General features: G+C 35.9%; 1 protein-coding gene across 2 annotated transcripts in view; it reads right to left on the minus strand.

The window, feature by feature from the left end:
* The window catches only part of LOC107087050 (voltage-dependent calcium channel subunit alpha-2/delta-3-like), a 155,655-nt gene that overhangs the window by 106,852 nt on the left and 33,579 nt on the right, over positions 1-15,224 (minus strand). For both annotated transcript variants that reach the window (XM_015378394.1, XM_015378393.1), the window contains exon 4: positions 848-907. In XM_015378394.1, coding sequence (XP_015233880.1) covers positions 848-907 — 60 coding nt within the window. The remainder of the gene's footprint in view (positions 1-847; positions 908-15,224) is intronic.

Raw genomic sequence — 15,224 nt, forward strand, 5'->3', positions numbered from 1 at the left:
TGATGTCTTATTTTCATTGCTGCAATGTTGAAAATGTTCCTGTTGTTAAAATAAATATGCTCTTACACTCATTAATAAGTAAACTAATTTTGGTAGGAATGTATCAGGGTGGGGCAGTGTGCTTGTCTGTATTTGTGTATGGAAGGAGGGGCATATGTGGTAGGGGGCCAGTGCCCCAGTAAAGCTTTGTGCCTAGCAACACCCCTGCCTTAATCCCAACCAAAACTCAGCCTTAAATGTGACCCCAGACCCTAAAATAGCAATTCCCCCATTGGGAAAAGGCATTAGGCCCCTCATGGAGCAGTCGGTCCTCACAACATGTTTTTTTTTTTTTTTCAGAGCATAGACCCTATAAAGTATCAAATATGAGAGCACAGAGACACAGGACTGATGGCAAGTTTTGTTTGGAGGGGGGTTTCATAAGTCACACATGCTTGAGTGTGCATGTGTGCATATCTTCTTTGAACCTTTTTCTTACCTAGGGGTTCATTTGAACTGATCATAGTTGAAAAAAATAGATTTTTTTGTTGTTGAATATGCACCAATAAGCTTTCTTTCCCAGCTGCCAATTCTGACAAGCAAGTCTTAATGACTTGCTGTGGCAACCACTGAGCCGCTGCGGAACAGTTTTCTTTTTATTTCATTTTAAAACAAATAGCGATAATCACCTTTGAGGTGAACTATAAAATCTTTCATCCTCACCAATAATTCATACCTAAAGCTCTACCTGTGTATATCAATGTGGATAATATTTTTCATCCTCAAAGGATAAGGAATGAACATGTTTATTAAAATGCATTGAGACAATACAAACATAAAAACATATGCAATGTATGCACTGACTCACCTGCAGGTCTGGATCCTCTTCATGCTGTAGGTGCGCTTCTTCTGCCGCCTCTACCAATCTCTATAGAAAGGAAGAAGATAATATTATAGTTTTTTTTTTTTTGTATTTTTATGTGAATTAACGTGAAGTGTAAAAGTAATAGGAAAAAAATCTCTATATAAATTTTCTTAATCTCCACTCTAAGGTTTTGTGGGCAGCATTTTAATATTAACACTAAAGGACAGACACAAAGAGCAGCGAAACATTTGGCACTCTCATAAAAAAAGCCATTTTCCTTAATGTTTCAACAGAAGAGGTAATGACTGCCCTGAACCCTTTGATCCTGTGATGCCAGACATCATTGGCTCATGCTGTTTAACACATGCATGTTTCCTCTCAAACAACTATTACCATGCACACTCTCAAGCAAGCACACACAAAGTCACTCGCTCATCACCCTCTTGCTGGTACCGTCTGCTGTGTTTTTAGGGTGGTGCTATTTGGTATCTGTCTTTAGTCAGTTTTATGTTTCTTACTATCTCTTTCTCTCCAATAAGAAATAACTTGCTTTTTTGGTTATTTTTGTCAAATGCTTCCATGTAAGTTATCAGCACATCCAAACAAAATTGGACATTCCTTTTTCTGTAACCCCTTAAGCCCAAGGACCCTTGGGCTTAAGATGCTTCCCATCTCTTTTATTGGGCAAATAAATGACATTAAAATGAATGTATTGCCATGATTCAATTATCTTTTTCAGTCCTTACCATGTTACCTTAATAAACTATTCTTTCAGTCAATCAATAAAATAATAATTTATTTTATATGAAAAAAATCCACACCCAGGATCTCTTTAAAAACCCTAACAAAATCTAAAGAAAAGGGTAGACTGGGTCTTCCAGATTTTAAGCTGTATTAATGGGCAGCACAGACTAAGGACATAATTAGTTGGACACAGAACCGGACAGCAGCTCATTGGACAGAAATTGAGGGGGAACTCTGTTGTCCCACCTCACTCATCACTATGCCATTCATCAACAACACAAAAGCTATAAAATCAATATCTTGAACATAAGTAATAGCAAACAACCTTCAGGCTTGGCAAGATGTAAAGAGATTCTGTGGATCAAATACCATAATTTCTACAATGCTCCTCTATTCTCTAAGCCAGATTTTCCACCCCTGATAGGGAATCTTTTTACTAAATGGAAAGAACATGGCATACATCAACTCCAGAATTTATTTGAGGAGGGCTCTCTAAAATCTTTTGTAGACCTCAGATCAAAATTTGACATCCCAAACCAAACTTCTATAAATATCTACAGCTTCACCATTATATAACCACATTGGAAAAGTCAGGGCAAATGTCCTTTACTTTTTCAACAATTGAGGAAATCATGGTAAACTCTACAAAGCTGAAAGGGAAGACCTCAGCAATCTACGGAGTATTACTAGTCTATAATAGCTCCTCCTTGATGTCACTTAAGGCAGAAAGCTCTAGAACAAGACCTTGATGATGAGCTTTGGACCAAAATATGTGTTAATGCTTTTGTTTCCTTATCTTGTAACAAAATTATCAAGCAAAATTACAAATTCATGCACAGAATGTACCTAACACCAGTACATCTTAGCAAATTGTATCCTACTGCGTCTTGTAAATGTCATCGCTGTAAAACCTATAATGGCTCTTTTATCCATGTATTTTGGAAATGCAAAAAACTCAAACATTTCTGGAATGCAGTACATAGTCTTAAAATCAACCTCTTGCAAATTCAATTTAAACTCTCACCTCTATTGTATCTCTTTGGTACAGATTCAGATTATACTCTGGACCCGATCTCGGATAAAAGGATTGGAATAATTGCTTATGTAGCTAAAATATTTATACTGCTCAACTGGAATCAAGCTACAGCACCTACAATTAATTTATTTAAAACAGTATTGAATGAAACAATGCAACTGCAGCACTATACTTACCACTTGAAAGGTAAAGAAGATCTTTTTGCTAAAACATTGGGACCCTAGATCATCACCTGACTTCCATCTATGTGATATCCCATCTTGACCTAACACATGACTTGTAATCGTGCTTACCTGTCTTTTTTTATGATAACATTGATAACAACAATAAACTTGACTTATTTTATTGTGTTTACGTTTATTATGTTTTATATTGTGTTTAACTATTTTTTTTGTTACATTAAGTTTCTTTTCCTCCCAACCTACGTATACACCCTTAATATTTTCAATTATTTATTTTTTCCCTTTCAGCTTACCTATGTGTTCAGAATGTTGTGTTGGTGTAACAAGATGAAAACTCAATAAATAAACAATTGAGAAAAAAAAAGGGGGGGGGGGGGGGGGGTTGTAGCTATTTTACAAAATTATAGGCTTGTAGCTGATTAACTGAGAGACGAACACACACTTAGAAACAGGAAGAATTTGAATTCTATTTACATGATCAAAGTAGAGGTTGAGATGGAGGAACAGTATAAATACCTTGGTGTTCAACTGGAAAACAGACTCTGGAGACACAACTGTGAAGCAGTCAACAAGAAGGTAAACTGTGCTTCTTATGAAAGCTTTGGTCCTTTAGAGCGTGATCTCTTCTGCCATCATCCACTGGTGTAACAGCATCAGAGCAAAGGACTTAAGAGCTTAACAAGCTGATACAGAAGGCAAGCTTTGTTCTCGAAGTTATAGAGGAACTCGAGAATTCTTGATATGATTTGTACAAAGAATACTTCATAAAATGAAGAACATTATGTAAAACTGAGAGCCTCCTCTTCAGAACACTATTAAACAACAACAGGGGTCTTAAATCAATGGCAAATTTAGATCTGGTGCAAGATGAATAGCTACAGAAGGTCCTTTCTGCATACAGCTATCAACATATTCAATAACTTGATAAAAAAAAAAAAAACTTATGCATTGAAAAACATCAAATTTTATTTATTTTTTGATTTAATTTAATTGAACTAAACTGAATTGAAATAAATAAGTAATTGTACAATGTTCCTACAACATGCTCAGATTTGGAATATGTTACTGTGTGTAAATCGCAAAGGCCTCTGCTACTGTTTGGCTTTTGTCTAACTCAAATTGGTGTATATCATTGAATTCTGTAGAAAGCAGGCTTTACAAAGAGGTATGAAGCTCCCTGATTGGGCAAATGTTATTCAGATACGACAATGCCTCCTCATGCATCTTTTTCAACTTAGCTTTGTATATATATTGTGTATTTACAGTGTGTAAATACAGAGTGCTAAAAAAAAATTAAACTTCTGATTTTTGGAAGAGTAGCTCTTTTTATAATATATAACAGCATTCCAATTCTTTTAAATTTCAAGAATAAATTCCAAATTTTAGCAATTCCGCTAAACTATTCCAAAATGGCACAGCAAAGGTTATGATTTTTTTTTTTTTTTTATCTAAACATCTATAACTTCTCAGTTGCTTATTGTATGGGCAACACACTTCCTACATCTGTAGCCAAAAAGTTGTAGTTACAGTTTATTATGGATATTTCTTTTGTTACAGGACAAGCGAGAAGTTTGTACATAAACATCTGTTTTTCTATTTTGGCTTTTTATTTAACTTATGAAGAATGAGTATGCCTTTTCAGGAAAAGGCATACTCGGGCTTAAGAGGTTTCAAATCTCTCTGCAGTGAGATGCTTATCTCCATTTTTTTTAAGTTGAGGTATGGCAGAGGCAGCAAACAGCCTTTTAATTTATGCATTAAAATTGCATTAAATTTATGCATCTGCAAAATCAGAGGTTTCTGATCAGGCCATACTATCATTTAAATTGATTGTATTGGATCTATTTTAAGGTGAATCTGGGCTAAAAACACATGCCACACTTTTTAGATTGGTATTTGTTTAAAAAAACTAAAGTGTGTATCTTTTTCCTACAATCTTTATGATTATGAGGGGCTTTATTTTGCTCTTAAGTAAATATTAGTATTTTTCTAAACATACTAAGTCCAATTCTATTTAATTAAAACTTTTTATGGCTGCAGGTTTTGTGGTCAGAATCAAATAAATTCCTTCAAAGATTTGTGATCTTAAAATGTCAACTTATGTCTAAAATAGAGACATCTGTCTGACGAAGCAGATGTCAAGGAGCAGCCAGCATGACTTTGTCTGGCTAAATTAGCATTGAAATGGCCTGCATCACTTTTAAATTGTTTGTTTGGCAGCATTTAGAGAACCCATTAGGAAAAGTAAATGGCAACAAAGTGGCTTACAAGAAAAAACATGTTTTGTAAGCAATGTCTTAAAAAAAAATTATATACCCTTACTAAAGATGTCATCCAAATTAAGACTACATATACATACATAATAGTAATAGAGCTATAAAACATTTATTGTTTTGTTGAAACCCAAGTGATACCAGTTGTGTCCCCAAGGGTTACTGTATGTGCCCCCTGACATAAGTTGCCCCTCCTCCACAACATACCCCTTGAACACTGTGGTATTGTTTGGAAAAATAGATGTTTTAATCTAAATAGGAACTTTTTTTTTTTACTTAACATACTGACCTGTCTGTCCATCTACACAACAAAATATAAAAAGTCAAGTGAGTCTAAATATCTTAAGGGGTCTATGGAGTTAGGGGAGGTCATGAAGCTGGTTGATCAACGCTGATTGGCAAACAAACTTGAGGATTTTTTACGTAAAGCGGTCAGACATAGAGGAGGTTTTCCTCATGAGTTGAGAGGGAAATATCAGAACAATTTTCCGCCGTTGTACTATTTTTTTTTTTATGTGTTTCAACATTTGATAATGCAAAAGGTGACATTTGGATTTTATTAACACCATTAAGCCTCCCTATTTCAAAGAGTTTTCTTTATTTTCATGACTATGAAAATTGACAATTCACAATGAAGGCATCAAAACTATGAATTCACACATGTGGAACTATATACTTAACAAAAAAAATTTTTCTTAACAAATGTAATGAGACTAGGGGTGCAACGGTAAACTGGGATACTGGGATCAATCTTTCTCCTTCACATCTGGTTTCCCAGCCTTAGAGTTTGGTGATGAACTTCCATTTCACATTTCCATTCAAATGGATTTCCCCACTAAACTACTGCAATCAGCCATCCTATTTTAGCTGAGCAATTGGTGTGTGTTGTGTTGCCGTTATGTGTGTAGGCAAGCTGTTTTGGGAAGCAAACACTGTAATCTAGACTCTAGCAAATCATTTTCTTCACCATAGCAACACACCTGCTCATTGCATATTGTTGCATATTTTGAGATGTGTTTGATTCAGATTTAACAGAGTCATGTATGCATTTGTTCTGCTAGCTTCTTGAACTCTGAAAAGTTGAAAGAAAATGCAAAGAGGCTAAGGTAATTTTGAAATGTTTCTGAAAACCAAAGCAAAATATTGAGAGCAATTTAAGAGTGTATCAGTTTGCATTTAGCTACAGGTCAATGAATTTGTTGATTGACTAATTGAAATGTAACAAATTAATAAGACATAGGTAGAAAGGTACATTTGTTGCAGGTATACAGCAAATCAGGGTCAGAACAATAGACAAATGAACAATAAGCAAATAATGACAATGTACATCAAAAATAAGAATTTGAGAGTAATTTTCTTTCAAGGTGTGAACTCCTTACTTCACATTGCTCTTTACTTTCTTCACTCCTTACTTCACATCCTTATATTCATATTTTTTCCAAATAGAAAAAGTAAAAACAAAATTAAAAGGCTGCATTTTGAAATTATTTTTGACGGTTAAAGTAAATATATGTTTTATATATTGTTAGTGCAATATTTCAGACCCTCTGGCTCAACAAGAAATCTAAACTTCTGCTATATTACATTTCCAAAGCATTACAATGGCCAACATCTTTCCATGTATATGTACAGTATATCTACTATAGAGGGTGGTGTGATTGAGTGCTTACATTTGTCAGGGTTAGTCTTAGTAGAGGACCCAAATGCAGAGGCAGAGAGGCTGAGAAGATTTCTTGGGAGTTTAATGGGGCAAAAACAGTAACAAAGGCAGGAATGCAAAAATCGAACTAATAATCAAAAGCAAACCAGAACTATGGAGACATCTGGGGTTAGGGTTAGGAGCCAGGGAGAGACGAGGAACGTGGACAACAGCATGGGAGGACAGCAAAGACAAGGAACCAACAAAGAGTAAGAGCAGAGGGAGAGCATATATAGCAGAGAGAGACAAAGGGAGGGCTAACGAGCTGACAAGGAGCAGGTGTGAGAGGAGACAATGAGGGAGCCAAGGGGAAAGGAACATACACACACACACAAGAGGGCAATAGAGGACAACAGAAAAACATGAGAACTAATATAAATCTAGAAATTACAACAAAACTGGAATTAAACCAATAAATCTAGAAAACAAGGAGCAAAGTAAAGAACAGCAGAACCAAGACCATGACAACATTATATATGTAGTCTATCCTAACGTAAAGTGGATAAATTCCCTGTGAAGAAATCAGCTGCCTCTTTGATTCCTCATATTTCAACTGCTCTTGGGTTCACCTCTGGGGGTGATGCATCTGTCAACAGGTAGTAGATTAATAATCTGGTAATCTGGTACCATCCAAACAATTTGATCTCAATGCTCGAAAACATTGAAGATGTTTGTGGGCTTTAGACACAGCAAAGCCCCACCCCTGCACAATCATGTGGTGTGTCTCTTTGGTGTGACTATTTAGTCACCCCTGGGAATCCTTATGCTTAGCTTATCTTTTCATTGTCTCGAGACAACGCCCAGTTGGAGCTGGATGTCACCTCCCTCTCCAGCATGACCCAGAAGAGGGCATACCTCCTGCAGAAGCTAACAGAGTTGTTATGTTATTTTAAATGTCATTTTGCCATGATACCACAAATGGTCACCACAACATTATGTTTGCTTCTTGATGATTGCTTTGGTGAATGTGGGTAAAGTGGGAAGCCTTTTGAAAATGTAGCTTCAGTGGTATTTGTTTAGCCTACTGCATTTCTAGAGTTTCATATGTTACATTTTTTAAAAACCTCAGGATGGTCACATCACAAGAGACATTCTAAGCACAGATTTTAGTATTATCCTCAAACGCCCAAAGTTGGTCTGCCTGAGTGACTGGTGGAAAAAGGAGAAATGAACCACCTGTTATGTAAAACTTTTATTATTACTTTAAAATGATGTATTACTTTCCAATTTGCGCAGCAAACATTCTTTTGCAGCCTACATAATTCTTGCTTTTGTTGTGACAAAACTACTGACAGTCTGAGCAGTGTTCTAAAGATATTACTTAAAAATAACTTTTCAACCAATATGTCTTTAAGATAAAAGTTCTCAAAAATCACCACTTCGATAATTAATAATAAAAAAAAGAAACAAGCCAATATCTGTCATTCTAAAAACTGTTACAAAGTCCATAAATGGATTTAAGGAAACAATTTCTCTTATTTTACTGCCTGACATCAATCACTGCATTTACTTGGTTTTTATGGCCTCCGCTTATAATCAAAACATTTGCATAAGCAAAGAATGTTATACCAGTTTCTACATAAGGCTGGGCACCTGTTTACAAAGTGCCATGACAGTCTTCCATCTTGAAAGTAATTACTCTGACAAGGGCTAAAACAGCTAAATAGATATAAAAAGCCTTTTCCTTTGCTGGCAGTTCACTGTAAAAATAATTTGGAGCTGTTAACCCTCAGCAGAAAGATTCTCAAATTGAGCCTGGCCCTGCTGGAGGTTTCTTCCCGTTTAAAGGAACTTTTTCCTCTCTACTGTCACTACATGTATGCTCAGCAGATTGCTAAAGAGTCAACAACAAAATGCGAAGTAAATTCTGCTGTCACAACATGCTCATCCAAGAGGCGCATGTCCTGCAAGTCAGTGACTCAGTACATTGAGTTGGTTTTTCTTAGATAGAAAACATATTAACACTCTGACTATATGCTTTGAAAAATTGTCTCTATAAAGTTCCTTAAAATTATGTGTTTTGAACTGCCGCTATATAAATAAGCGAAACTAAACCATTAATTCTACATAACTCCAGATAATATAAAATATTTTAGCTTTACCTTACACAGGGAGTGGAATAAACTCCAATAGAATTAAGAAATATAATCTGCAAAGATTAATAGGCAAAAATGAATGAACGTGGATGTAAAAGTTTTAGTGCTAGTAATCAGAAATAGTTGATGTTCTATGCAGGCAAGGCTGGCACATTTAGTGGATGAATATTGTTTTACGTACTAAAGATCAGGTGGACTTAAGTAGCTTTTTTATTATTATTGAAAGTTTGCCACATCCTTTGTGTTTTGATTCAAGTTTTTTTTTTTGTGAGTGTGGTATTAAAACAGATATTATCCAATGACACCCTGAATGGAACAAACATTTCTGTTGTTGTTGCAAAAGAAGCTTCAGCCTAAAACCTTCATTCTTAAAAGCCTAACATTGATTTAGCACACCACAGATCAACCTTTTTGACAACCTTGTGACATTTGTATAATAAACTACCTTCTTTCAATATTCTGGCATCTTGTTATTATATATTACCTATAAATAGACTTTCTTTTTTAGTCTCTCAAAAGTTCATCAATGATCCCCCTCATTCAGCTGTCAGCTTGTTTGGCTTATTGTTTTAAGTGAACTGCATCTGTTGTGCAAAAGATTTCCTAATTGCTGAAGCCAATGACCTTACCAAATGCTATTCATTATAGATTTAGCAATAATTCCATCAAAGTTTACAGATGTTGTCGTGTACAGCTGAGCTATGCTAAAAGCAGCTGTCAGTGAAGGAGAGGTCGGTTGGCTCACATACATTATTGACCACCATCTTTGCTTTCTTTTTATGCAACACATAAAACTTTGACTCAACACATTTCTGTGGGCAGTGACCTGAATCTCAACCTTTCGATAAGGTAATCCTGAACAGGAGCCAATCAGGGAGAGTTCTGAAAAGACCTTTATAAAAGCGTAAATAGATGTCCTGTCTGCTACTGATTAAGTGGATACTTGTACTTTGAATACACATTAACTTCATTTTAATGTATTTTTCTCTATCTGACATATGGAGATGTAGGTTCTGGGTAACTGTGAACATTTAGGGAAACCCTGGGAATTTAAGGCCTCAGTTTTGTACTTTTAGGTCCAGGTTTTTTGCTCCTAAATAAACACAGAAGAATCGATTTTCCTCCACAACACCTTAATTACCAACCTTGCATCAAGTTTTACCTCCTATGAGTATGTTGTGTGCAAGCTTAGACAACTCATGACTTTATGTAATTTTTTAAAACTCTCTTGACCTGTTGTAAGAGATGTGATTATGTGTACAATGAATAATATCTACCCTGCAGAAGGTCACTTTGATATTTTTTCTTTGGTCAGGGGTCATAATCTGTCATATTTTATTTAGGTTTCCCCGACCTAAACTTATATGAAAACAACATTAAATAAAAATAGAATGAGACATATGTGAAGCACAAAAACAAAAGTAGGAACATGTCAGCAGAACTTAAGCAAACAAAAAAAAATGTAAATACCGTATATAGTTCTTTTCAATTTATTGCAAAATCTGCAAGTTGAACTCAACCACTCAATTCTAGCTTTGCTTTGCTTTGCACAGGTTTTTGTTACACATGTAAACTAGCAAACTGCATCCTTAAAGTAAGTACATGGCTACTTATGCAAATATTTTTCGATGAAAGTCTGTTTCATCTGCATATTTGCACTCACATGCTGTGCTGCGGTGAAAAAAGAAAGGGGAAAAATGGAAGCAGAGACAGTGGCCGAAACTTATGTGCCATATCTTGTGATGGGTGCCTCTCAAAATAACAATGTGCATGATCATAAAAGCTCTATCCCTAAAATTAAACAAATAATATCATTACAATATTCAGAGGAAAATAACCTGTGCAAAGTGAGCACACAGAAAGTAGCTAGATATAAGTCTTACTTCATAGATGTGTGTTTTACAGAGTGCCGTAGGTGGGCTGGTATATGGTATGCATTATCATTACTTCTAAATTCTACCCCTCGGTGTACTGAAACATTTTTTTCAGCGTGCAGGGCATACCGCGACTTCTAACTACATCCCTGCCCCAGCAGCCTGCCTGACCTTTCCACAGTTTACAGCTTGTAGCCTATTTGTTGATAAGAAATTCCATCAAAAGAAAAGAAACAAAAGAAATTGATGATAATAGCAGTATTCTGAAAAGTCCTTCACTACCAAAGGTAACAAAAGTTGGACTCTGCAAGCTAAAACTGGTATATCCAAGGGGTATATTCACAGTTAATAACAGCAATTTCCAATTACCAGACTTGGTGCTGTTTTATAATCAGAACCTATTTGTACTTTATCTGAATGTGGCTTTGTGTGTATATCCAACTGTTTTTATACTGCCATGGAATAGTGTGACATAGATAAAATAAGATGAATCAAACTTACTGTACACAATTAAATACAATTTTATGCCAAATCTAAGCACTGTTTTAAATATGTAGGACATACTATATAAAATAGTTGCAAAATAAATTAAATCTGCATCAACAACTTGATGGTTTGAAGCTTTCCCTAGGGTTTAACAGTAAATGCTAACTAAGGTTTGGGCTCCTCAAGTAGCAGGGCAGGTCCTTTGGGTCTTAGTTCTGCCAAAGGTTCAAGATCGGTTCAGATTGGCTTGGCTCAGCCTATCAATAGTACTAGGGACAGGAATTAATATTCTTATAGGAGCCAAGGAAGGTTGCAACATCAACAAAACAGGAGAGTGCTCTGAAGCTTCCTTTCCCCCATTTAACCGATTTAGATTGGGTCCAAGCCAAATAGGGAGAGCATAATACAGAGTCTGAGACAAAGAGTTAAAGGGGAAATGTCAGGTCCCAATAATCAATAGTTGACAATCCTCAGAAGTTTTGCTGACAGTAGAAAAAATGATGTTCTCAACCCAACTCAATTACAACTACTACCCCAACATCCCTTTGCTTTTACTTCAGGATTAGACTGACTTATCTTTTCTTACTGACATATACCTCTCCCACTTGTTCTGCCTACATGGTTATTTTTTATTTCTAAAAAGAAAAACAAAACTGTCAGTCTTTTGTGTAATTTCTTGCTGCTGAAAAGCATAACATGATTGGAACAGGAGGAGAACCTTTTAGGTCTTATCAGCGGTTATCAAGCTCACTGGAAAGACACAGAGATATTGTAGTGATCAAAAGCTGGTGCCTGCTGCTGAAATGAGAATACCTGCATCTCTACAAAAGGATTAGAGTTTATTTCGCTACAAAAGTCGGGCCCACTTGAAACATTTCTCTACTTAACAGTCAAAAAAATATCTGAAAGGAAAGTGGCACGTGTCAGGAAGCTTTATTGTAATTGTACAGGAAAAATGTTACTTTTTAGCATCACTTTTTGGCAGGATCAATGTCAGAGTTAAGATTTGGGGTTAATTAGTGACCACTCTGTGCAAATACCATTAAAAATGGCTCATGGTTAAACTGACAAACCTGCAAATGCAACACTACATCTGCCGCTGAATCAATAATTTTATGACAGATATGTCCCAGTGGATGAGAATAAACCCAATATCTTTTGAAGTGTATCTCACCCTATCTCCCAGATACACTTGGCCTTTTAGGTATCTTAAAACAGTCTTAGTATTGTCAATGTAGGATTGAACAGCTGTTTTGGGGTTCATTTTACCTATCGGCTCAAATGTACATTAAATCCTATATGCATATTGTAATACTGACATAAAATATACTAGTAATATATATTCCACTTTCCACAGTTACAATTGCGCTGATGATTACAGAAGTGTAACTGCCACAGGTAAATGAAATCAGGTACTAAGCATAAACCAAATGACAATACAGGAGAAACAGTGCTAGCAGCAGAGTATCAAGTCTGCTTTGAAGTGTTTGTCACATAAAACACAGCCCTGCTTGACTTCAAAGTAGACATTATAATTGCTCAATGCCTTTCAACTTTGAAAACACCACCTTTACATTCTCTTAATATTTATCACTGTCAGCTTGCACACACCAATTCTTCCTGTAGCAGTGAGAATAAAGAGAAAGAATGGGTTAAAATAAAATACCACCACCTTGACTCCGTAAATGATGGTTGTTTTTATAAAGCAGTAAAAAAACAAATAATGACCAAAGATCATTTCTCATACCAAGAACAAACACATTGTTAATTAGTCATAACATGAATACACACCAACAAAAAGCTGCTGATGTTGACCCAATAAAAAAAAATTTGCTAAATGATCCTGCTGTTGGATTTCAAAAGAATACAGTAGATGTTTATGTTAGAGGTTACTTCTGTCCCCCTGCTTGTTTGAATTCTTCCTTCCCACTCCCTGTTTTCCTTGTGCTGTGTTACTCTTATATCTCTTCAACAAAATCAAAGAAAAGTTAGAATACTAAGAACTCGCAAGGATTATTATAATTATAATTTTCTTCAAAAGGATTTTGGCGTGTTTTTAATCCAACCCAAAAGGACAAGTCAGGACAATTAGAAGAAGGTGCCTCCCTTAAGCTGGGCAATCACCTTATGCATTTTTTCTCTTTGCAGGCAGATTCTCCAGTCGGGCGAGAATATTTTGAATTGGGGCGAGTTTCAGCCTCATTGTGCTTCCTGCATCGTGTAGTACAGTATGCAGGGGGTAACGAGGGGCAATCAGCCTTCAGCGACCACCTCCCGATTCAGTTTTTCCTCGTGAGGTGTTTGTGGATAACTCCTGCTGTTGAAGCAGAGCTACAAGTGTCTATGTGCCGATTTACCAGAACCTCACGCACTGTGCATGTGAATACAAGGGAGTTTTTCTTCTTCTCTTCCAAATTGCCATGTCTGACAAGCGCCATCTCTTGACCCCAAATCCGACGTGCGGTTTCTGGAAATGCCGTGTGAGCAGTTAGATCGCACTGTATGGGTCGTACAGTGTAAGAACAAACATCCTGAGCTGTGAACTCGAACAGAACACAGACATTGAATCCACCTGCAGATCACCCGAAACTACAGGCCAAAAGATTTCTCCAGGCCAAAGGATCGAGGATGGTGGCTTACAATGTAAATTCTCCACTTAGACAAAAGCAACTTGCCAGAATTTCCAAAAATATGCTATATTATTCATAAATAAGTAAAATTTTCTTAAATTAACTGTTTATACCCTTAATTTGATTAGGTAGATACAATGATTTACCAATAGAATTAATAGTTTTACTCTTAAAATAAGATACTTAGATAATATGCACTTGAAATAAGACAATGCCATTTTTTTTCTAATTCTAAATGTAAATTTTCTTGTTCCATTGGCAAAGTGTCTCACTTATGTTAAGAGAAATGTCTTATTTAGATTTAAAATATTTGCAGTGCACTAGCCCATGGAAAGAGAGATCACAACAGCGGGCTGTTCTCACAGCAAATGATAGGAGTGAATTAGGTTGTGAATGCCGCAACACAAACAGATAGTTTTGCACACACTCCTGTTTATTCTTCTTTGATGATGGGGCATCTCTCTTTCCTTTCGGCAAACTGGGCATGGAAACTAGAAATTGAAGATAAAACATGTGAAATACTCCAGGAGAATTTTAACCGGTTCAAAGTCATTATTATTGAGGCCGAACCCTAGTCGGGAAAATCATTTTTAATTACTACTAAATTTCAATTTTCTTTCTGAGAGCAGACAACAAAGGAATGTCGGAAGAGCGGCTACATTGTTTGAAATTTTGTGAGAATGGGTTCCCAAACACTATTGTCCCCTAGCATTGTGCTCAATAAATATAAAGAAACTCGTTTTAAATGTTTGGCTATTTCGGTAAAGAGTCCAGTATAAAATATGTCCTTGAATGCTTGGAATCCAAAACAAAAGTTTTCTGTGGTTTTAATGATCTTCCATTTGTGATATGTTTCGATTATGACTGCTTAATTATTGTGGTAGATTTCCACATTTGCAGTAACAATCTGGAAGAAAGAGGTGCAGTAGAACTATATGACAGGCTTAGAAATGTTGGTTTGACTCGCATGCTAAACTGCAAATGTCAAAAAACAGGGACATATTTTGGTATCATAAGATAAGGGTTTAAACAATCTCAAGGTGTTTGTAACTGATCTTGCTCTATCGGACCACTTTTCTCGCAGTTTTGTAAGCATAATATTCAAGGTCTTAGCCAAAGAGACATCATAAGGGAACACACCTTTAAGGACAGGTGTATTTAAATCTGTAACCACATTTAATCTTCTACATACACTTTGTTCTGTAGCTCTGTAGATAACTTTCGTTCTAAAATTTCTTATATTGTAACAGTTTCGAAATGCTATGGTTTATCCACAGTACTAAGACTGCACTGATTATGGTGTTCAAGAACACTGCCAGCATTAAAGGTCTAATGTCCAAGCAATATCTAAAAAAATCCT

Source organism: Cyprinodon variegatus, unplaced genomic scaffold (genome assembly GCF_000732505.1).
Source record: "Cyprinodon variegatus isolate N-32 unplaced genomic scaffold, C_variegatus-1.0 Scaffold171, whole genome shotgun sequence".
In the NCBI taxonomy this organism is placed as follows: Eukaryota; Metazoa; Chordata; class Actinopteri; order Cyprinodontiformes; family Cyprinodontidae; genus Cyprinodon; species Cyprinodon variegatus.